At 38.2% G+C, this 25,004-nt stretch overlaps 3 protein-coding genes across 6 annotated transcripts in view; 1 reads left to right on the top strand and 2 right to left on the bottom strand.

Annotated features, from left to right (window-relative positions):
* Nucleotides 1-25,004, top strand: part of LOC134676409 (uncharacterized) — a 135,892-nt gene that overhangs the window by 2,217 nt on the left and 108,671 nt on the right. Inside the window, exon 2 of the mRNA XM_063534798.1 lies at nucleotides 5,593-5,764. Coding sequence (XP_063390868.1) covers nucleotides 5,593-5,764 — 172 coding nt within the window. The remainder of the gene's footprint in view (nucleotides 1-5,592; nucleotides 5,765-25,004) is intronic.
* Nucleotides 9,535-17,153, bottom strand: LOC134676371 (uncharacterized). Its single transcript, XM_063534729.1, has 4 exons — nucleotides 17,057-17,153; nucleotides 15,840-15,948; nucleotides 12,514-12,656; nucleotides 9,535-12,083 (listed from the first exon to the last, which is right to left on the bottom strand). The coding sequence occupies exons 1-4, from the start codon at nucleotides 17,136-17,138 to the stop codon at nucleotides 9,562-9,564; spliced, it is 2,856 nt and encodes a 951-aa protein (XP_063390799.1). The 5' UTR covers nucleotides 17,139-17,153; the 3' UTR covers nucleotides 9,535-9,561.
* Nucleotides 22,001-25,004, bottom strand: part of LOC134676373 (uncharacterized) — a 250,632-nt gene continuing 247,628 nt past the window's right edge. For all 4 annotated transcript variants that reach the window (XM_063534731.1, XM_063534730.1, XM_063534733.1 and 1 more), the window contains 2 exons: nucleotides 23,557-24,796; nucleotides 22,001-23,276 (listed from right to left, as the gene is read on the bottom strand). In XM_063534731.1, the coding sequence (XP_063390801.1) occupies nucleotides 22,026-23,276; nucleotides 23,557-24,796 (2,491 nt within the window). In that variant the 3' untranslated portion in view covers nucleotides 22,001-22,025. The remainder of the gene's footprint in view (nucleotides 23,277-23,556; nucleotides 24,797-25,004) is intronic.

Raw genomic sequence — 25,004 nt, 5'->3', positions numbered from 1 at the left:
TATAGTGTCCGTCATGTCCAGATCCTCTTTCTTCTTATCTATTTTTCTTTCTGTAGATTCTGATAATGTTTTGTCTATGCCAAATCTGCTAAGGTCTCTATCCTTTATAGGTTTAAATTGTGAAGAGTTCCTTCTGACTATTTTTCCTTCTGGTGATTGAGCTGCTACCGAATTTCCACTTTTCCATATAACTGTGTGTTCACTTGGAGAAAATGTAGTACTTAATTTGTTCTCCTTTCTTTGTTTGACCAAGACTTTATCTCCAGGGTGAATTTCAGACTCTTTTACATGTCTTCTTTTGTCAGCATATTGCTTGAATTTGTCTTTTTTTAATCTGTCCATGTCACGCATTGCTTCATCTCCAAGGCAATTATTTTGTACTATTTCCGGTAATTTAGTTCTTATGCTCCTTCCCCGAAAAACATTTCCAGGAGGAAGTCCGGTGGTGCTGTGTGGAGTTGACCGGTAAGCAGAGAGATAAATGAGCAGCTCTCTTTTCCAGTTTTGTTTTAATCCCTGTGCAATTCGCAGTCTTCTCAAGATATTTTTATTCTGTCTTTCAATTTCTCCATTGGCTTGGGGCCACAACGGGGTAGTATGCCTTAGCCGAATTCCATTGATGTCAAGGAATTCCTTGAACCTTTGGTCTATGAAAGCAGGACCATTATCACAGACTATTTCATCCATTATTCCTTCCCGATATATAATTTTTTCTAAAGTCTGTATTGTTACTTCAGCTGTTTGTTGGTTTAATATTTCCACTTCCAAGTATCTACTGTAGTAATCCACAATGCATAGAAGGTAATGCCCCGAGGGCAGTGGCCCAAGATAGTCAATTCCAACTAGTTGCCACACTTTAGTAGGTAATTCTGTGGGCATTATAGGTTCTGGTGGAGCTCCTCGTCCTACCAAGCGGCAACCTTCACATGTGTCACACCAGTATTCTATATCACCATCCATGCCTTTCCACCATACCTTGCACCGTAGTTTAGCTTTCATAGAATTGGTAGCAAGATGTCCTTCATGCCCTATTTCCAGTATTGGTGGTACCAATTGTTTGGGTATGACTAGTCTAGTACCTCTGAGAATAACGTCATCCATTGTACATAGCTCTGCCTTTATTAGTTCGTATGCTCTCAGTTCTTTGGTCCAAATATCTCTTTCTATGGCATCCTTTAGCTGCATCAACTCTTCATCTTGTAGAGTGGCTTCTCTTACTTTTTCTATAGTAACAGCTTTTATGGAAGTTTCAGCTAATGCCAGTACCAGTCTATCTTCTTCATCTTCTGTACTTGGCGCTGGAGATTTGCTGCTGGTGTTAATCAGCCTTGAAGGTGCATCTGCAATATTGCTCTTCCCAGGCTTATATATGACTTTGAATGTAAACGGTTGGAGTCTTAACACCCAACGCTGTATACGGGCACTTGGCTTTGAATTTGTAGAGTAAATTATCTCCAACGGCTTATGATCTGATATAATTTTGAAGTCTTTACCTATCAGATACATGTATAAGGTTTCACAAGCCCATACGATGGCGAGGGCTTCTTTCTCAGTTTGTGAATATCTTTGTTCAGTTGGAGACAGAGCCTTGCTTATATATTTTATTATAATTGGCTGTTTCTCACTTTTTATTCTCTGATTTTGAATTAGTACTGCAGCTATGCCTATGGGACTAGCATCAGTCACTAAAATTGTTTCAGCATCTTTATCATAAAAGCCCAGTGCAGGAGCCGATGATATAAGTGTTTTCAGTTTTGCAAAAGCATTTTCATGTTCTTTGTTCCAAGTAAAGTCAGAGTCCTTTTTGGTAAGTTCTCGTAATGGTCCAGTAATTGTGCTAAAGTTGGGAATAAATCTAGCAGAGAAGTTAACAAGGCCCAAAAAGCTCCTTACTTCTGCTTTATTTTGCGGTTCTCTGAAATCCTGTACAACTTGTTGATTTGTCTCAGTCGGTCTTATTCCTTCAGCAGAAATGTGATGTCCTAAGAAGTTAATTTCAGTGACACCAAATGAGCATTTCTTTTCATTCAGAGTTAAACCACTATCGCTAAGTCGTCTAAGCACTTGGTGGAGTCGGGCATCATGTTCTTCTCTTGTTCGCCCACCTACACGAATATCGTCTTGGCTATTGGCAACACCCTCTATATCCTGTAAGAGATGTGCAATTACTCTTTGAAACATTTCGGATGCACATCTAATTCCAAAAAACAGACGCTTGTATCTAAACAGACCAAGGCTGCAGCTGAACACCGTTATCTTTTTTGATTCCTCCTCAAGCTCCAGTTGGTGGTACCCTGCCTTGAGGTCCAGTGTAGAAAAGAATTTACATCCATTAAGATCCGCCAATAGTTCCTCAAATGTCGGTAAAGGAACACGCTCCCTCAATACCGCTTCGTTCGCTTTTCTCATGTCAATAACCAGTCTATACTGACCTTCTTCTTTTTTTCTTACCATGTGCGAAGGAGAGACACAGGGAGTAGGTCCAGTTACTGCCTCTATAATGTCATTGTCTACTAACTCTCTAATCAGGTCTTTCTCAATTTCCCTATTATGGAAAGGTTGTCTTCTAATATTTTGAGCTACCAACTTTACATTACGATCAATAGGTATTGACAATTTGAAGTCTTTAAGCTTCCCTATTCCGTTGAAAATGTTAGGATATTGCCTCAAAACATCATTGCCATTTAGAATATTATTAACATAGTTGACCTCCGGGCCCACTCTCAGCAACCCCAGCTGTATTGAAGTTTTCCTACTTAACAGAGATGGCCCACATCCATTAAAAACAAGAATCTCTGCATCTACTTTAATTTTACTGTCAGGAGAGTACAATACTGTTTTAAAAAATCCTGACCTTTGGATCTCTTGGCCTCCATAGGCGTAGTATATTTCATTTGCTTTATCAAAGAGTTCGCAATCCAACCCTGATCTCAAAAACTTTTTGAACATGTGTTTGTCTATAATATTTATTGGTGCACCAGAATCTATAATAAAAGGCGAACTTACATGATCACCTACTATGATCTCGAACTTATTGTCCTTAGAATTTATCACTGCAAACACTGAATTTACACTTTTTGACACACTTTTATTGTCACCTTCATCATCTGAACTGTCCGAATCCTCTGAACAGGATTCAATTACATATTTAACCATCTTCTTCTTTTTCTTTATGTCTTTCTTTATTTTTGTTTTGCAGCACTTAGCAAAATGACCTTTTAACCCACATTTGTTACATATCTCATTTGCTGCATTGCACTCTGCACTTTTAGCAAAATGTCCTCTCCGTCCACACCGATAACATTCCACATTGCTGATCCGATTAACACTATCTTGTTCTTTGTCCTTTTCTTCTTTCTTTATATTTTGGTTGCTAACCACCTTTTCCATCTCATAGAGTCTAGATATTTCCATGATTTTATTAAGTGTCAGGTCCTTTCCTTTTTTTAAAAACTTGAGTTTTAGGGTTATGTCAGTACATTTCTCAATAACTTGATCTTTTATAGCATCTTCTTTTTCCTGAAAGTCGCAAAATATAGCTTGTTTTCTTAACTTCACTATAAATTGCTCCATCGTTTCTTCTTCTTCCTTTTTAATATTACGAAACTTCTGTCGTTCATAATTAATATTTACGTCTGGTTCAAAATACGAGTTTAGTCTTTTTATACATTTTTCGTAGTCTGTAGTGCCGTCGACCTGTTCGTCTTTTATGTTTTCGTATATTTCTTGGACCTCTGTCCCTGCTTGGTGTAGTAATCTTGCTACCTTTTGTTTATCGTTCAACCCGACCTGGCTTTCTATATAGTATTGGAAATTTCTTTTCCATAATCGCCATCTTTCCGGCAGTGTACTAGCCTCTTCATACGGGTCAAATTTTGGCCCCGATGACCCTGCTGCATAATCTTGAAACATTATTAACCGCGTGCCTTGAAAGTGCGTGCGATGATAGGTTATGTATTTTGCATCCGCTTTAATCACCGACACACCGTAACATTCTCGTCGCCAAAATCGTTGTACGGATTCCCAATTAAAAACGCTTGATATTTAAAACCACAGTTGTCTTTATTTATCAACTTTCACATATAATCAGATTTAACTAGATCTTTAACGCTGTTTCCATTTTCTGATGCAATCTATCTCTGGCTGTCAAAGTGACAGCTGTCAATCAGTGATGTTCCATCACTGAAGGACTCTACAGCCACCAGTGCGAAAAGAGAAGAGTCGTGAAATGTAAAGAAATTAGTGATGTGCCGTTCTTAGTAAATTTTCCAAAGAGGGTAAATTCCCAGTAACGTTTCTGGTATCGTCCCAAAAGTCAGTAAATTACAATAAAGTTCTATTTTTCTTTTATTATCAATGCATAAATGTGTCTGTAATGTTTAAGGACTTTGGATTTCAATTTTGGTAATTATTTATTCTGTATTGGCTCTCATTTCACCAATTTAAACATGCCGAAATAAATACATACCTATTTATATAAACTTACTTAAGTACCTAATAAAAATTGTGTAACACTGATTCTCATCGTGCCGACATCATAGTCACCCTAATGAGTTTGACAATGTTGTCTTGTATTTTTATCGCAAAATGTAATAATTGTGGCTTCCTGGTGAAACAATATTCCACAATTAGAAATTCTTTCACTCCCACAACCTTTAACGCAACATATTTTCACCATTTTTAGGAAATTTTGCATTCACGTGTTTTGATAACATGTCATGACGATAGGGATACCAATTAACATTCAAAGTTTCTACAATGTCTACCACACCAAAATTAATGTTTTTTTTCGTTGTCCACATGCTTGGTTAAATCAGTTAATAATATTGACATCATACTTATTTACAATTTCTTAAAAGATATCAGAACCTTACTCTGAATATAGCATTTAAATAATATAAGAAGTTATTTAATTTGAGTAGTATATTGATATAAATACTACCACAATGGTTTATTTTTAACATTGGCAACACGTGCGAGTGAGACACCGCGACCCACCTTTGCTATCTCAAGTGGACCGTTTTTTCTAGTCTGGTACGAACGTCTTTCTAGCTCGGTGATAAAGTTCAATTTAGTATGGCAAAAAAAGTGACAGTGCAGTCCATCTTATAAGTCCATGGATCCACCTGATGCTAGTCAAAGAATAAGTAATAGTACTACCGTACAGAAAGGACACTTCCTACAAAACCGAAGTTTGACAGCGGTTCAGGGTCGAATCATGAAATCCCTTTCTAACTTATGGCACTATCCCTTTCCACTAGGGTTGTCAAAATTCAAGTAAGTAATTATCTTATCTGTGGTTGTGCACGCAAAGGGACGTCAAGTTGTGCCAACCTTAATAAAGGCCTGTGCATACCGGCTTGCGTGTGCGTATCGTGCACGTGCGCGTGCGCTAAAATGTTGGAGCCGCACACGCACACGTCACGCAAGCGGTGTGTCGTCTCTCATAAGGATCTGTATACTACAACGCCGCACGCGCACGTGCACGACACGCACACACAGCCGTTGTGCACAGCCCTTAATTGCTCGGAACAATGCTGAGCCGAATGGAGCCGAGTTTGCACTAAGTCAGGAGTGTCTTCACTGCCACAGGTGTTCGACAATGAGAAGAAAATCGCGAGCTGCAACGAGTGCCAGCGCACCATCTCATACAAGACCACCACCGCCAACCTGAAGACGCATCTCCGACGGGTCCACGAGCAGCTGTACGCCGAGATGGAGGGGGAGGGGGAGGAGAAAGAACTGTTTCTTGAGGAAGATGGGGGTAAGTACAATACATAGACTAGGAATCCTCTAGACGGAGTTTAGAGCACTTATTTCATGACACCGATGCTGCCAATAATACAGGGGTGCGGAGGACGAGGCGAGTCCCGTGCTGTGATTGGTCCGTTCAAAGACACGGACGTCACACTAAGACACTTTGACTCGAAAATGGAGTAAAACTACCGTATATTTGTGGCAGAGGGGGTAGCGCTACTATGCTCAGTCTGGAGGATGTCTTGTCTGTGGTAGAATAGAATAGATTTATTCGTAAGCACAAACAAACAAGACAATACATAATATGAAAGAAAACACAAAAGATTAAAGTGCCACGAAATGGCCCCATCTCACCATGTTGCTGGTGGCTTCCAGCGCTGATCTTCCGATGAGACCATCAAGTAAGAAGACTATGTACTAATGTACCTTCAATTTGTTCATACATGGATGTTTCATTCCTACCTATCTATTCTATTCTAATTGTATGATCGTTCTCAAGGTTCTAGACTCTAGAGTTTTCCCAAAATAAATATTGACGGCAGTGGCAGCCCTACTCTACATAATATAACGAATAGAGTAGCTACTAGCTAACCTTACAAGTTACATTTTGTCAATATGAAAAAGAGAAAAGTAGAGTAGTAGTAAAGAGCCGAACGATTTTTTTATAGCATGGTAGCAAGAGCGGGTTTACTTAACCGATTCGTTGCGTGTTCCATTTTCGAAAACTTTTGGCTGTGACGCGGAACAATCATTTCATGACACGGCAGCCATGCCACGCGCCATAGAATATGATGACACGCCTACCGTGTCATCAGCCATGTGTAAAAAACATTGATGACACGGCAGGCGTGTCATCAACACCGAATCGGTTAACAATGAACAAAGGATTAGCCGCTCTGGGCTAGCTACAAATCGATACTATACCTTCAATAACGGAACAACGTTAAATTTTTCAGAACACCAGTATGTAAAATTTAACGTAGTGATTAAGTAACTGGCATTTGGAAACCTATGTAACAAAAGTAAATATTAAAAATATAACAAAAACTTAGTAACGCATCTAAACATTCATCTGATCTATGCTGCATGTATTGAAATCAGTGCCCTCTATACAAATCTTGCGGAACTATGAAGCAAAATTACTAAATTACTACCAGTAATTAGAAATTTAATATTATTATGTTTATAAATTAATTTTCTTATTTTATTTATATACTTAAATATATCGAATTAATAAAAAAATTACATTTATGAGTTATTTAATATAACTTGCATGCATTCGGTTTATAACCTAAAAATGGTGTTTCAAAACGTTTTACTTGAATAACGGTAAAAACGGTGTAAAGTTATATTATTAACTTTATTACACTTGTTCATTAATGAATAGTAAAGATTAAAATTATATTAATTCATGACTTAAACCAGCTTAAACTAAAACAAATTTAGGTACAGGTGTATTCGGGTAATACCGAATGTCGGATAATTCCGAAATTCAGATGGAAATCACCCTTAATAAAAGTCTTCCATCATAATAAAAATCTCTTTTCGGAATTATCCGACAGTTTTCGACATTCGGAATTACCCGAGTAAACCTTAATCCTAAGCTTAGATTGTCAATAGAGGTACCCAGGTACTTGTACCTCCGTACATTTCTTACACCACGTGTATAAAATTAGGTACCTACTCTCATTTTACTGTTTCTTTATAATTTACCCGCCGCTATCGTCGCCATAAATATTTAAAATCTTCTCAGCCATTCGACAGTTTTCAAATTCAGCTTATTTTCGTAACCTCACAGATTTTTTTAAATTTTTTTATACAAATTTAAGTTTGCGTTCAACCCTCTAACTTGTAGGTGTAGTACAAACAATATTACAAAATTTTCATTCACTGTAAACGCATTGAATAACATCGAAAAATTTGTAAGACGAACATACATTTCGCTACGTGAGTGTTTTCACGATTCCCACTTACGATATGTCACGCCATATTTAAAAATCGAATCAAAAACCACTTTTATTTCATACCTTATTTCTTGAACAATAAAGTCACAAATCCAATGACTAATTAACTTGTTTACATCGTACCAACATTCTAGAAAAGATTAAGCAATGCCAACGGCTATTCAAATTTGAACTTTATACGTTTGCAACACGGTTGTGTTTCAATATTTTTCTTTTATGTAAATACGTTGTATCATGTAAATACTTGTAAGTAGAGAGCTGTTTTGAAAGGCGAGCTGGCAACGTCGCTGTTTATATTGATCATTCTATATTTGGACTGAACCAGTCGGCTCGATATATTCACTACCAAAAGGTTTCATGTGTATATATTCTTTAGCGCTTATAGGTCTTTCTAGTTAATCAAAACGAGTTTCAGGTCTTGAAACTAACCTTAGGCAATTTAGCGTCATTTTATCTAGTGTGTATTTAACAAAAAACAAATAAAAGTGTAGCTCAGCCTGTTCGGAAAGAGTGGAATGTATGGGGCCCCATAGACAGTACCGTCATTACCATAAGGGCACACGGGGCCCGTGCCCAGGGCCCCCAAAGGACAGACAGTAACAGTATATTTGATGACCAATAATAAAAAGAAGATCATAGTATAAAAACCGGGCAAGTGCGAGTCGGACTCGCGCACGAAGGGTTACGTACCATAATGCAAAAAAAATAGCAAAAAAAAAACGATCACCCATCCAAGTACTGACCACTCCCGACGTTGCTTAACTTTGGTCAAAAATCACGTTTGTTGTATGGGAGCCCCATTTAAATCTTTATTTTATTCTGTTTTTAGTATTTGTTGTTATAGCGGCAACAGAAATACATCATCTGTGAAAATTTCAACTGTCTAGCTATCACGGTTCGTGAGATACAGCCTGGTGACAGACGGACGGACGGACGGACGGACGGACAGCGAAGTCTTAGTAATAGGGTCCCGTTTTACCCTTTGGGTACGGAACCCTAAAAATGTTAGTTTAATTAGCATTCTTTAGTTTCCAAAAGGCCCCCAAATTCTTATGTGGCCAGGGGCTCCAACATTGTTTAAGACGGCCCTGCCCATAATGGCCATAGAGTCTTCTACCTAATACATTTTACTTTATCCTAAAATTTTTTCCGTTTTATGATTCGAAATTTTGAAGTTGATTTGAGCCATTGAGCATTATTTATTTTTGTTTCTCTAATTATGCGTTCCATTCAGGCGTCGTAAACAATTTATTTATTTATTTATTTTTAAACTTTATTGCACATACAAAAAGTACAACAGGCGGACTTAATACCGTTATAGGCATTCTCTACCAGTCAACCATAGGGCGAAACAGGAAAGCGTCCATGTGGGTGCAGTGAGAAATGAACTGAAAAAAAAACGTAACTTCATAATCTATGTAAAATAAGTCGAAAATAAATCTTTGCGAGGTGGATCCTTTTTGCTGAACTGTGTACCTACTTTAGGGTTGCCAGATCGAAAGGTGCTATTATCGGGAAACAATATCAATTTTTCGGGATTTTGGGACTTAAGTCGGAAAAAAATACATTCAAATTAAAGTAATTGTATTAAAAACAACGATATTTTACATTATTGGCACTACGTCAGCTCGCTCGCTCGACGACAGTTCGGAACTTGAAATTATTGTTGTATAACGTGAAGCTGTTTTTCGCGACAGTTCACACTTTATCGGGAATCGGGAACACATGCTAAAAATCGGGAGAATCCCGCCAAATCCCGACCATCTGGCAACCCTAACCTACTTACTGTGTCCAGTTAGGAATAAAAAAAACAGTTAATAAGGATATTAAATCATTTAATTTATTTACTCTTCTTATTAACTAGCTTCTTCTGCAGATGTCTTGGTTTGCGGGGATTCTTGCTATATTTATTATGCTCTCGAATAGAATGCTCAATCTTTATCCGTATGAACAGAATCTTAATAAACTTCAAAGGAAAACATTCACACGGCAATTCAAAAGTATCTTCTTCCATAAATTTATATGTGTTCCAAGCGAAATTCATCGTATCTTTGTCCTCTTTAGCGAAGTATTCGCAATATTTCTGATCCATTAGGTCTACAAAATCTACCAGGTAACCAGGAGGTTTGAGGAGATGGATGCTAATTACGTTTTCTGCATTATACTTTCGAAAATTTTCAAGCAGCGTCTCCGCATTTTCTTCGACAGGGATATCATAATGTGCGCTCAGTTTTTCTATAAATTTCACACAAGGATGCTTTTCTAAACACTTCCAAATTAGAAATCCAGCTATATATTCAGTTGACGGCCATTGGATTTTAATATCACTGACTCCGGCACCTAATATTCGTTTCAATTGATCGCCGTCCATTTCTTCTTTCTTTTCAGTGTCCGCTTTCATGTATTCGCTTATCTTGTACAACGTTGATTTCAAGTCTTCGCTGTCACCATCTTTGTGTACTAGATTTACTAGAAAAAGGCGACGGAAGGATCGAGCGAACATGATAGGTGTCGGTTTCTCGCAACAGTTACCTCCTAGACGGCGACATTCATCGAAATACTCTTCCAAGCAGTCCTTGCTTAAAACCTTCGTGTGAAGGTACTGAATGTTTTCCTTCTTTAAATCCTCTAATAGAGAAAATGCAGATTTTATATTCACTTTAAGTCCATCAACGAATGGAGCTTCAATTGCATTCCCACGCTTATCTTTCACATTTAAGTCTTGAAGATATTCTAAAACATCAGACAATATTTTATTCTGCCGATCCGTTCCTTTATAAGCATTTTCCAGTGACTTTGAAGCTAATATGTCGAAAATCCTGCTCATGTTGGCTACAAATTCTACTGTATCTTTTATGTTCTTGTTAGCCATGTTAGAAATAACATGCAAATTCATCGCAGCGGCGACACTATTGCTAAATATTTGAATTGCCAAATTGACATCATTTACCGCATCTCCAGAGGGTCTTACATGTGCATCCGTGATTTTAGGCATCAGACTTAAGTCATGATCGCTGTCTTTATCATAAACCTTTAATATATGACTCCATTTAGCGACTTTTGACCCTATGTGGAAGTTATTTATCATGAGCGCGTCTCTAGCACTCTTAAAGAGGTGCCTCACGTCATAAAAGTGGTAGATTTTTCTCTCATCCATTTCAAAATAGTGTTCACCGTCTGGTAAAGAAACATCCATGAATTCATTCTCTAAATCGACTACTAGGGCTTTGATGTCCAGTCCTATATCGAACATTATTCCCATGATCTTGTGCATCCATTCTTTCAGCTCCGGATACTGGCGTTTCTCTGTCATGAATGAGAATGAAACAGGCTGCGTCCACTTCGAATATAAACCTCTAATCATTAGCACAGCTGCATATTCAGCCGGCGCAGGCCCTAAAACTTGATCGATCTCTTGCATCCCACATAGAAAGTCATTGTTCACTTCGTACCAAAGATTCTTGCTAACTCTCATCACATCAAAGCATAAAGCACACAACTTCTCCTTCTCTGACATCTTACTCACTTTTACCTTCAAGTATTCTATCAGGTTTGGATTAGTACCAGTTCTGGCCGGCATTTGTAATCGTTTCAGCGTGGTCTTGGACGGCAAATTGAAGATCTTCTCAACAAATTTGTAAGATTCCGTATTGCTTAGACACAAATTCAGAGCAAACACTTTGAAATCAGTTCCGTATCGGTTCCCTTTAAATTTTTCTTGTATATGTGAGTGTGTCTTTACAATATGAGCGATCTTCTCGTTTAGATAGCCCTCGCAACATTGCATGAATCTGCTCTTATCCATTGAAGCGTTGCTCAACATCTTAGTCTTTCTATTCGCTTCTCTGATTTCTGCCTTCATCTTCTTCTTTATTGGGTCTGTGAAGACCGCTAGAAGAGGTGCCGTGGTTTGCGTTTGAGCTAATTTGGCTGTCTTTTGTCCATTGATTCCTTGCGCTATATATACATGTTCGGCACCAGTGACACGAGCAACGCTTAGGTACATTTTTTTACGTGATAATGTTTGAGTTGTTGTTGTACGGACTCCGGGCTCAGGTTTGATAGTTAGAGGATCTATGTCTCTACATTGGGTTTCTATGTGTAAAGGTTCTATTGGTTCTTTTTTGATGTTGATTAAGTCTTCGTTCTTTGGTTCCGCGATAGCTAGAGGATCGTTGTCTCGACATTGGGTTTCTAAATATTCTTCTATCATTGGTTCATCTTTCGGTTCTTCCGGTTCTATTTTGATTTGTATTGTTGTTTCGACTATGTTGGGTTGTGTGTCTAAGCGGGGTTGTTTGTTGTTGGTATGTATGTTCGTATCTTCTGGTTTCCTTTTTAGTTGAGGCGTTGGCGTCGGCTCTGGGGGTATGGATTGTGATTAATAAAATAATGAATAGAAAATATTATCTACAGCTTTTCTTCTTCAAGAATTATATATCCGTATTATAAATGCAAAAGTGTGTCTGTCTGTCTGTTACCTCTTCACGCTTAAACCGCTGAACCGATTTAGTTGAAATTTAGCATAGAGATATTTTGGGTCACGGGGAAGGACATAGGGTAGTTTTTATGTCAGGAATCATCCTTAAAGAGAGTGAAAAGGGGGGATGGAAATGAGACAGCTAATGAATTGCCTGATCACTGATTGAAACTTATGCTTAAATTGAATGATTGCTATTACACTTTATTCAGGCGCTATGCTCCTATGCTTACACTAGCTGCTGTTACTGATTCCACGCAGACGAAGTCGCGGGCAAAAGCTAGCATATATATAATAGATAGAGATACTTACGCTTGTCGATGGTGGGAAGTGCGTCCCCCCTCAAAGCCCTCTTAACGTTGTACTGATCAGGGGAGAAGTGGTCTGAACAGACCCGGTCTTCAGCTGTCGGCTCCATGTCGGAACGGTTGATCAGATGTAGCCATTTTGAGCGCCTGTGGGAGAGCCACCAATTTTAAAATGCTTAGGTCGCTAAAATACAAAAAAAGATATTGCTTTTAAAGTATACGTAAGTAATAAGTACCTATAAACTATCGCACGCGCACTGCCAAAGAAAAAGTTCAAAGATAAATAAATGTAAAGTGGTATCCAGACGTGACTTATGAAATCGGTCGATTTGATCAGAAATGGAATTGAAGGCCTATGCTCAGCAGTGGACGTCTTATGGCTGAGATGATGATGATATTAGAGCCCTCTAAATTGAAAACATGCCCAAGAACGAAAATACTGGCCTCACAAATTGGTATTTTTGCGTCCGCACCTCATTTTATCGGTAATATCGGTCATTATCGGCGGTTGAATTCGGCGAGCCAAATTGGTATTTGCGTCCGCACCTCCTAATTCGCCTTACATAAAAGTCAGACAAAGTCAAGAGGACAGGCGGTCTTGTCGTTGCCAGTCAACTTGGTGGAATACCAATTCCACCTGTACAATTTCTTTGTGCAATGTGTCATGCGTTGCGTTGCGTCTCACATTTTGCTTACGCTACGTCTTACGTAGGCGAACAACGCGCGAACGCGGCGCGGCGCGGCGCGGCGAAATCAATCCTTTGATGCCCATAGAAGTGTCCTACGTAAGCGATCTCGTTGCGAACGCGGTGCGGCGCGATTTGCACGCGAATGTCAGGCGGCGCGGCGCGGCGCGGCGCGGCGGCGGCCGCTTTCGCCGCGCCGCGCCGCGCCGCGTTCGCGCGTTGTTCGCCTACGTAAGACGTAGCGTTAGTGAGAGTGTGCATGAGATGCACAATTGCACAGACATTGGACCAAGATATTGGATATGGAATACCCATTACCCATAGCATTAGTATGAATCAAGCCATAACCCTTTATAATAGATTGCCTACTGAACTAAAAATCATTACGGATCACTCGCTGTTTCATAGGGATTTGAAAACATTTTTATTGAGAAGTTGCTTTTACACAGTGGATGAAATTTATGATAATGTTTAACATTTAGGATACCTACATTATTATCTTTACATTTTATTAAGTGTCTAATAATTTTAGTTTTAAGCCATGTATTTTAAACACAATACTTGTATTGTTTTCTGAATAAATATATGACTATGACTAATACAAGTCTGTGGGAATACCAGCACCCTTAAGACGAAACAGGAGGTGAGTTGTAAATATTTTAGGTAAATATACCCGTCTCGCTAACGGAAGCGGCTCCTAAAACTAGTGCGATAAGGACAAGGCGAAAAATCCTGCGTAAAAATCTCAAAAATCGAGGTTTCGTACTCAACTTTCGTACTGTTTCCTCCTCCAAAACTTAACCAATCGTAACCAAACTTGGAAATCTAAATGATTATGAAATTATCTGTGTCGGACCGTTTTGCTTTTTTGGCTAATTGATATCAGTTTTGAATACTACGCCTCTCATTGCGGCATAGTCAATGAGGCCATTTTGGCCATTTTTGAAGGGCTCTAGCGCCTTAAAAAACAAAAATATCAAAAAAAGCAAAACGGTCCGACACAGATATTAACAATATTAATCTGTGTTGAAAAAAACATTGCTCTAGCATCAAAACCCACGGAGGAAACAGTCGAGTACGTTTGTATGGAAAAATGACCACTCCTGTTGGCTCTTAAGTAAATTGTGCGCACTGTATATAATACTACCTACCTATTGTTACGTCGGGGAGTCAGGGGGGCTACCGCGACGAAATTCGTAAATTACGGGTATTTTTATTTTTCTATTTTATTGCAAAGAAGAAGAAGCCCGCGATTTGAGAACATTTGCGAACTTCAATTTTTCTCAGTTACTTACAGCCCAGTTTTCCGCAAATCCAAAGGGCGCGGCAAGGTCGGGCCCCGACTCAAGGTCATCATTTACCTCCAGCCTCCGTCGATATTTGCGAACTGCGTACAAGGCTAGGGTTACCAGATGATAGGAAATTTCCTGACATGTCAGGAATTTTGGCCTTTTGTCAGGAATGGGGACGGACACGAAAATGTCAGGATTTTTTTGAATTGATAGACTTTTTTATAAAGTACCTTTTTATTTACTTAAATAAATCCGAAAACATTGTAAAAAAATAATAACAGATCCATTCAACTTATCAATAACTTCGTAATTATTAACGGCTAGGGTATCGTCTTGGGTCGTCCCATTCGTTTTTCGTCAAGTTCTTAAATTAGCCCTATTCTGCTTTCGTCACCCATTCTACATTCGTCACAATCGTCGATGCCTTTCAATGTAGAATGCGTGACGAAAGCAGAATAGGACTAATTTAAGAACTTGACGAAAAACGAATGGGACGTCCCAAGACGATACCACGGCTAGACCCCCCCCCCCCCCGTCGTCGTCAAAAATGAATGTCAGGAAAAATATCGGATATCAGGAATTTTATCAGGAAATTCTAAATTTGTATCTGGTAACCCTACACAAGGCCCAATTCGATACAAACCCGCGGGATCTATTAAGTCAATAGGGTATTTTCCAACTAGTCAAATCAGTTAAGTACCTAGGTACTTACTTTTTTAGAAATGTCAAAATGATTTGCTAATATGGAATTTATATGAAACATTACATCGTGACGTCATGGTCAACTCACTTACTTTTTATATTTCTATTTATTTTTTAATCCATCAACATAATTAATAACAAACTTTGAATAAAAAGTAACCTAAAATTAAAACTAGCTACAAAACTAAAACTAATACCTAAAAATATATATATTTCTATCCGATTTATTAAATAGAATTTGTGTTTGAAAATAACTCCTATCTGTGTTTTTCTAATGGCTCCTCATCACGATGGGCCAACGCCGGTCACTCTAAGGGACGCATTTATGCGTTAGAGGGAGCAAGTGATATTGCTATCTCATTCTACCGCATGGTTGCGTCCCTTGGAGTGGCCGGCGATGGCCCATCTTGTAGAGGAGCCATACTCAATTAGGTCTGGTGCTTTATTTCATACATGGTGTAAAATAATTGATTTTAAATACTTACCCCCTTATTCATAAACGTTTACTAAAGTTAACAAGCCGATAATAATCGTTCGTCCCTTTCCATCATACCAATACGTCGGAAAGGGACAAACGATTATTATCGGCTTGTCAACTTTAGTAAACGTTTATGAATAAGGGGGTTACAGTATAATACCCTACTACCCACCTTGACGGCTCCCTGGGGAACTCATAGAACACCTTCCCGGGCTGCCCCTGTTCGGTGTTGACGCATTCGGGCACACAGCATTGGATTTTTCGCGGCCCGCCCCGCGAATCTAGGGACAATACAATGTTAATAGCACAGAATAAATGTGACGTTTTCTATGAAAAGGGACCTTATTGTCGATGGCGCTTACACCAATATTAACAATGCTTCGATATAAATACAATGCCGCGCGACGCTGTGCGGCTTAAGCGCCATCGACAATAAGGTCCCTTTTCATAGATAATGCCCCAAATAATAGTTCTAAGTACTGTACAGAAAGGAAACTTCCTACTAAAACGAAGTTTGACAGCGGTTCAGGGTCGAATCATGCTGTCCCTTTCTAATATACGGCACTATCCCTTTCGGCTATTTATGGTTGTCATAATTCATTATCTTATCTGTGGTCGTGCACGCAAAAGGAAGTCAAGTGGTGCCAGCCCTAATAATTGCTCGGAGCAATGCCGAGCCGAGCGGAGCCGAGTTTGGTCGAAGTCAGGAGTTTCGCACCCCTGGTTATAGTCCGACAAGAAATGGTAGAAAATATTGAGGGCGCCACTTCCTACGTGTCACGTTTTTGTATCACAATTTAGTATGGTAATTTTTTAGTCCCATTTTTAGGGTTCCGTACCCAAAGGGTAAAACGGGACCCTATTACTAAGACTTCGCTGTCCGTCCGTCTGTCCGTCCGTCCGTCCGTCTGTCTGTCACCAGGCTGTATCTCACGAACCGTGATAGCTAGACAGTTGAAATTTTCACAGATGATGTATTTCTGTTGCCGCTATAACAACAAATACTAAAAACAGAATAAAATAAAGATTTAAGTGGGGTTCCCATACAGCAAACGTGATTTTTGACCAAAGTTAAGTAACCTCGGGCGTGGTCAGTACTTGGATGGGTGACCGTTTTCTTTTTGCATTTTTTTCCGTTTTTTTTTTGCTTTATAGTACGGAACCCTTCGTGCGCGAGTCCGACTCGCACTTGCCCGGTTTTGACCAAAGTTAAGCAACGTCGGGCGTGGTCAGTACTTGGATGGGTGACCGTTTTCTTTTTGCATTTTATTTCCGTTTTTTTTTTTTGCTTTATAGTACGGAACCCTTCGTGCGCGAGTCCGACTCGCACTTGCCCGGTTTTACCTATTACTTAAGTATTCTGTGATAATAGCTTAATTTCAAACTCACCAGCTGAAGAAGTGATGATATTGGATTTTCTCCCAGAGCTCGAACTCCTGGTACCGCTGGTACCGGCTTCAGACTCTAGCATCTTCTAAACCTGTTTATAATGTAAATACATACGTAATGCAGATGTAGTGCAGGCCTCATTCGCACGAGCGCTTTTAAAGCGCCATTTGTGTAATTCAAACGCCTTTATTAACGCGCGTTGTACCTAAAAGCGCTCGTGCGAAGTGCGAATGAGGCCTAAAAGTAGGTGTTTTTATTTTAATAACAGCCTAACCTAACCTAACACTTTTGAAAATGGTGCAAAAAGTAGCTAAAAAACACAAATGCATAAACAATGATTATACCTTCATGTACCTACACATAACATTTCCAAACATCTTCGTTAAGCCAAACTACAACAAATTAACTAAGATCCTTTAAAATCGTAATAAAAACATATTATTAACGCCACAGAACACTCACTTCGTAGCACGCGGACGGTAAAACTGAACGGCGAACGACCTGCGTCTATGTGTGAGAGCGACAAACAACACTCACACAAAATGTCACATCATTTATGAAACTACTATTGAGATAAGCCGTTTTAGCATTAAACAACTGACTCAACCGAGCCAAGGGTTGAATAACACAATTAAAAAAAAGACCTTATGACGCACGCACAAGGTTTATATTTCATTGCTGTACGGTCCACACCAATGGAAGGAATTCAAAATGGCTGCCGCTCGCAGCGCAGAGCAACGTCACTTCATAGCAGTGGCGATGCCGCGTCGCGTTTTCAATACGTTCAAGTCATTCAACCACGCCTTTCCACACGGTCATAAACATGTAAACAGTTTTGTGTTTTATGTCAATGAGATAAGGTGGAAGTATGTATACATATTTATGATTGAGAAAGCAGGCGCGATAGAGATCCGTGCAGATTTTTCGTGATTACTCGCTGGCGGTAATCGTAAAAAACCGGCCAAGTGTGTCAATAAATTTTAGACGGATCCGAAAAAAATAATCGGTATAGGTATTCATTAGATTTAGATAAGTAAGGTACCTAGATAAAATTAATTCCAATGATCTGTTTATTTGCGTTTTTATGAAGTGTTTGTATGTTGAAGATTTAAGAAAAAGTATAGCTACGTTTTTTTAATTTTTTTTATTGAAAAATTAGGTTTATCTTTATACAAAATAACGAATCATTTATTTCATTTATTTCATTTATCATTTATTTCATAATAGGATTTTACAATCGCTTTATAACGTCAAACAGTAACATTTACTCAAATTAACATTTAATAAAATTAAATAACATTATTTACATTATCTATGTTACACTATAGGTACAGATACTTATTAACTCCAAGGGTTAACGTCTTCTAAATAGTTTGATATTTTATAATATCCCTTTTTACACAACTTTCGTTTGATGACCGATTTAAATTTATATAATGGCAAAATTTGAATATCTAAAGGAATTTTATTGTAAAAACGAACACATCGGCCAATGAAAGACTTACTTATTTTATGAAGTCTAGTTATAGTAGGTACAAGTTTATTTTTGTTTCTTGTATTTCTGTCGTGTATGTCGCAATATTTCTTAAACAGGTGTTTATTTTTCTGTACATATAATAGATTTTCATAAATGTATTGCGACGCAAATGTCAAAATGCCTAATTCTCCAAATTTGTCTCTTAGGGAGACCCTACTTCCCAAATTATAAATAGCTCTAATCGCCCGTTTTTGCAATATAAAGACACAATTAGCATCTGCAGCGTGCCCCCATAAAAGGATGCCGTATGACATTACGCTGTGGAAATAGCTAAAGTAGACCAGTCGAGCCGTGTCCACATCAGTCAGGGTTCTAATTTTGTTTACTGCAAATGAGACCGAACTGAGCCGATTAGACAATTTACGGATATGAGATCCCCACTGGAGTTTGGCATCCAAACTCATACCCAAGAAGACAGTCGAATCTTCAAAATCAAATGGTTCATCTTTAATTTTGATATTCGAAACTACCGGTTTAACATTAGGCAGTACAAATTTCACACACTTAGTTTTCTTTTCATTCAAGAGAAGATTATTAGCAGTAAACCAATCCACAACACTAGTTATAGCAGCATTAACGTCATCATAATTTGTTTGCTGTCTGTAAATTTTGAATACTAACGAGGTGTCATCAGCAAACAGTACAAGGTCATGTTTGTTGCGTTACTTGCGTACTAGGTGTGGCAAATCGTTAATATATACGAGAAATAGAAAAGGGCCCAAAATTGAACCTTGCGGGACACCCACTTCTACTTTGCTGCCAGATGATCTTGCACCATTTACAATCACCCTCTGAGTTCTATCACTTAAATATGATTCCAGAAGCTTAAGTTCCAGACCTCTAATTCCATAGTGGCGTAGCTTCCCGATCAGGGTGTCATGATGTACACAGTCGAATGCTTTGGATAAGTCACAGAAAACGCCTAGCGCATCCTGTGACCCCTCCTAAGCATCAAAAATATGTTTTATAAGTTGAACACCTGCATCTGTTGTTGAACGACCGCGAGTAAATCCAAATTGTGTGCTATGCATTAAATTATTACGATAGAAATAATTTTGTAACTGATGTAGTATTAGTTTTTCAAATATTTTGCTCAAAGTCGGAAGAATTAAGGCTGGTCTGTAATTTGTAGGGTCAGAATGACTTCCCGCTTTGAACAAAGGTATGACTTTACTGCACTTCAACTGATCAGGAAACTGGCCACTTTCGATACAATTATTAAATATTTGTGACAAATATGGAGCAATATAATCTATAGTTGGTCAAGCAGATCTTGTCAGTAGAAAAAGGCGGCAAATTTGAAAAATGTAGGCGCGAAGGGATATCGTCCCATAGAAAATTTGAATTTCGCGCCTTCTTTTACTGACAAGATTTGCTTGACCAGCTATATAATTGAGTTAATGATGTATACAGATAATCCATCAATGTCCATTGACTTTTTCATATTAAGTGATTTAAAGGCTTTACATATATCCGATGGTGAGACATAATTAAATTTACAAGTAGTGCTGCATTCAGTTATATTTTCTTTAAGCAGAGTTTCAGCAACTGCAGAAGATGAATTTAAGAGCCGAGTTGTTGTTACTGGAATTTCTGTAAAGAACTTTTCGAAGGCTGTAGCTATTTCGTGATCTTTATTTAAGATTTGGTTTCCGATGTGTAATTGGTAACTGGTATTGGTAATTGGTAACGAGAAGTATGTTTCCCTGTTTCGTTGTTTATGATTTGCCAGATTGTTTTTGGAACGTTAGTACTATTTCCAATTTTATTGCTAATATAATTGGACTTAGCAGCAAAACAAACCCGTTTGAACAACTTTGAGTAGTTCTTAACATAATCAGCAAATTTTTTGGACGTGTTAAACGTTCTCTCTTCATAAAGCTCATATAATTTTTGTCTACTTTTGTGGACTCCCACTGTCGCCCAGTCACTAAACATGAGTTTATCAGCAGCCTTTACCTTTTTTGACTTAAATACATTTTCATATTCTGATCCGATCAGTTTAAACAAAGAGTTATATAGTTCATTTGGACTGTTACTATAAGGTATACTAGGTAATTTATCTGAAATATTTTCTCTAAAAGACGAGCTGCATTTACATGGACACACTCTTTTTGAATATTTTTAACAGTAACATTTTTAATATCACGAAACACTGGAAGTTGACCAGTGTGATCAGAGCTCAATTTGTTTATAATATCTTTTTCGAGTGGTTTCAAGTTAGCGTAAATGTTATCAATACAAGTTGAAGACGTATCAGTGATTCTAGTAGGCAACATAAAAAGGTTAACAAGGTTATGACATAAAAATAGGGATATAATTTTAGTACATTCAGGAGAATCAACCAGTAAGTTTACATTAAAATCCCCACAAACTATAATGTATTTATTTGTACCATTGAGTTTACACAAGACTTCATCCATTTGGCTCTCAAATAAGTCATACGATGAGGCCGGGGGTCTGTACACACTAAGAACAACAAATCGCCCTGCTTCTATGCAGGCTATCTCAACAGTTCGCTCAACCGACAAACCAACAATATCTTTACGTTCTTTGTATTTTATATTTTTGTTAATAATTATTAAGGAACCTCCGCGACATGCGCCTTCTCTGGCAAAATAGCTAGCTACTTTATGATGGTTAAAGCCAAAAAGGAATTGATGTTTCCTGAGCCAGTGCTCCGTAACACATAATATATCAATTTGATTATGGTTCAATTAAAGCTCAATTTCTAATTTTTACTTAACATACCCTGAATGTTCTGATGGACAATGCGTAATTTTGAAATACATTTATTTGTCGATTTTGCATTAATTGTTGACTTATAGGTCATATCCTGGTTTAACTCCGTCATAGGGCTCTTCTTAACATTATTGCTACTGCTAGGATTAAGAAATGATTTAGCTAAGTAAATAGGTTATTTAACTTGCGTTACTTATTTGACTTGAGTGGATAAGCAGTGGTAGCCGAGTGGATATGACATCTGACTTTCAATCCGGAGGTCGCGGGTTCAAATCCTGGCTCGTACCAATGAGTTTTTCGGAACTTATGTGCGAAATATCATTTGATATTTACCACTAGCTTTTCGGTGAAGGAAAACATCGTGAGGAAACCTGCATACATCTGCGAAGAAATTCAAAGGTGTATGTGAAGTCCCCAATCCGCATTGGGCTAGCGTGGGGACTATAGCCCAAGCCCTCTCGCGCATGAGAGGAGGCCTGTGCTCAGCAGTGGGACGTGTATAGGCTGAAATGATGATGATGACTTATTTGACTTACAAAATAGTTATAGTCTCTTATTTTTTCTGTCGCTGTGATTTCTTACATTTTGTACTAAATATTCATTAATATGGCAAAGGGAAAAATAATAGGAAGGTACATCCAATAAGCTAGTTAACAATAAGCAAGAATAGTACAAAATAATTTTATTTATTTAAATCAACATATTTGAAATTTGGCAATCCGAAGCACTATTATTAACTTCTTCTAAACAGATCTCCACAAACACTGGTGCCTCTCTTCTATCTTCTTTGTTTTCATCGCGGACATTCTTCCAGAACAAATAAAGACTGACATGTCGTGGGTCTCCTTGCCACATGTCTCCAGTTTTTTTGAATTCTTCTAAGAGTCCGCTTGAAATTCTTTTTTCCACTTCTTCTAGAAGATTAACTTGCTTTTCGTTTTCTTTATGATTTTCTTTAACGTTTGTTTCGGTTTGAATTTCATTTGTATTGTATTTAACATTTGTATTGAAAGGATATATGCCACATGATTTAAAACTCTTCGTAATTTCCTTGCTGAAATCCTTTTTAACATAATTTTCCAATACCTTTGCTAGTTCTTCTTTTTTAAGCGTTTTAATATCACTATTCTCATTCCAATATACTCTTAATGGCCGAAAAACTTCTTCCAGAGGTTGTATTTCGATATGCGGCAAAGCTAAAAGTACAATTTGTTTTTCTTTGCAGAATTCAAACAAAGACAGATTGATGTGAGTCACTTGGTGCACAAATAAGACAATAGGGAGTTGAATATTGTGTTCAGTCAGCCAGCCATAAAATACATCAGTTATTTGATCGGTAAGGATTTCTGCTTTCGACCAGGGACAGCTAACTGATTGCTTAATTGGAATTAGAACAGAAGGAGCTTGTACATCTCCATCCGCTGATGCTGTTAAGAACACCGTCATATCATCATTCGTAATATCGGTTTCATGATCTCGGTCTTTAGTGTTGAGATTTAAAGCTATCTCTCCAAAGTTGAAAATTCTTCTTGGGTGACGTAGGACGTCTTCTAGATTGTGTTTTTTGAGATACATCCGTACACGATAAAGCCAGACATTAATAGATTCTTGTGTAATTTTATGTGATATCTCCCGCGATAGTTTCTCTTTCAGTCTAGGGTGGCTTTTTAAGAAACACTCGTACGTGTAACGATGTTGGTCCCTAGTCCTTAAAGGGTTTCCTTGTATATTGTCCACGGCTTCAATTAGTTGGTCTTCAGTTACTATAAATCCAGCGTTAGTTAGATCCGTGACATATTCAACTAGGTGGTCCTCCTCAGCTTTGGTTAAATCCCCATTGCTACGGATCTGTTCATGTTGCATTAGTTCCTTTTTGACAGAAATCAAGGCTCTTCTTAATATCTCGCCGCTGCAATTGTTTGGTGTTTGCATTTCTTCAGTCTGTAACAATAGAAAGTGAAATATTTGTGTTTTGTATTAAGCTTGATCGAACATTATAGTAATAATAAGTATGTTAGAAAAAAAATTTGTTAAGTAAGTACTTAACTAAAATCCCAATACCTGATCAAAAACTCAGATTAGCTTATTTATTTTATAGCTCACTTTCTACTCTCAAAACAACACGAATCAGTGAGACGTATAAATTATAAACATAGCAGAAGCAATTATATTCCTTGCGGAACGTCTATTTCATAAAAAATACAAATATGTAGATACAAACCATCGATATTGATGTCGAGCTGTCAAATTCCGCCTCAAAATTCATTTGGAATTCCATATCTTCATTCACCATCACTTGTTCTGTATCCTTATTCAACTGCATAATACTATTCTGATGCCTATCCTTAAACCATACAAATTCTTCGTAGATTTTCAAACGATCGGGTCCAAATTTACTGTCACAAACTGCGGCAAATGGATGGACGCCGGCGTTTTTAAAGTCCTCGCTTATTTCAATCTCTTGTAGATCGTCGAAACGCTGAGACGCGGCTGTTGCAAACTCTTTAGTAGATTCCCCGAATATTTGGCCCCACTTAAGCTTCAAGGTTTTAGCGATCGATATATTTAAGTTGTCCAAATAATTAGGGGCATGAATTAATGTCACTTGACCTTTTCTAGCAGCCTCAATGATATCGAGATCAATTAGAGAGCTCTGTCCTTGGAAAATTACCAAATTTGGTTTACTATCGTCAATATAATTCAGGAATGCCGTCGTAAAATAACTTTTAAACACTTCCCTACACATACCACTGTTATGGCTTACATTGACATGCTTTCCTAGCATCCACTCGTGGCTTTCGTCGCCTTTGAAGACAGTCAAAAGTGGAGCTTTCCTGCCTTCAGCACTACAAATTGTCACCATAGTTAGATCCTTTTCTTTATCATAACTATTGACTCTCTTCCCTCTGCAAAAGCTATGCTCTTCAATATGCCAAATTTGTCCCGGTTTATCCGCTAATTCTAGCTTATCTATCCTCATTTCTAGTATACAGTAATATTCCTTAACCATAATCACTTCTTTGTCTTGATTCCCAAATTCTTTATACAGCGGTTTGCAAGTTACATTAGTTCGTTTACAGAAGGAGGTTAGCCAACATTCTCCCGGTTTCCCAGACTTAAACGGATGTCTTATCTTGTTCTCTTTCAAATATAGTCCAACGAGGTCTAATGTGTCTTTCCTTCCGAAATAGAATCCGTTGTCCTGTAGCGCTAGGAGATTATCAGCTATAACTTTTTCGAGTTCTGACGAAAGGGCTGGTGGTTTGCCGAGGGTTAGTGACCTGAAAGTCTTGCCTTTGGCGTAGTCGTACAAGGTTGTCCGAGGTATGTTGTACCTGTTGGCGGCTTCGTACCCGTTCAGCTCTCCTGATCGGATCTTCGCGACCGCTTCCAGAAGTTTTTCTTTGCTGTACGTCATGCCTCTGTCTGTCTTGCGGATGTAATTTCGAACCATTGTGTGTCTGAAACAAAACATTTTTTAATGATTATTAACAATCGGAAATATCTGCGAACTCATTAAGCTTACAATAAATTTAAAATTAGAAAAATTACTGTCTTGGGTGAGACTTGAACTTAAGGCCTCTGGTTCAATACTCCAGCGCTCTGCCATCTGAGCCATCAAGACCTTATCTATAGCCAGCAGATCTATCGCTGCGCTGGAGTATCGAT

This window comes from Cydia fagiglandana, chromosome 24 (genome assembly GCF_963556715.1).
Source record: "Cydia fagiglandana chromosome 24, ilCydFagi1.1, whole genome shotgun sequence".
NCBI classification, from domain to species: Eukaryota; Metazoa; Arthropoda; class Insecta; order Lepidoptera; family Tortricidae; genus Cydia; species Cydia fagiglandana.
Note: the sequence above shows the minus strand (reverse complement) of the source record. Positions and strands in the feature narration are given on the sequence as shown.

Bases quoted from the DNA above. Each gene is read 5' to 3' on its own strand.
- LOC134676371 (XM_063534729.1), bottom strand. From the start codon at position 17,138: ATGCTAGAGTCTGAAGCCGGTACCAGCGGTACCAGGAGTTCGAGCTCT. The intron at 15,949-17,056 runs GTGAGTTTGAAA...TATTGTCCCTAG, and splicing joins TATCATCACTTCTTCAGCTG to ATTCGCGGGGCGGGCCGCGA. The intron at 12,084-12,513 runs GTAAGTATCTCT...CCATACCCCCAG, and splicing joins ACTTCCCACCATCGACAAGC to AGCCGACGCCAACGCCTCAA.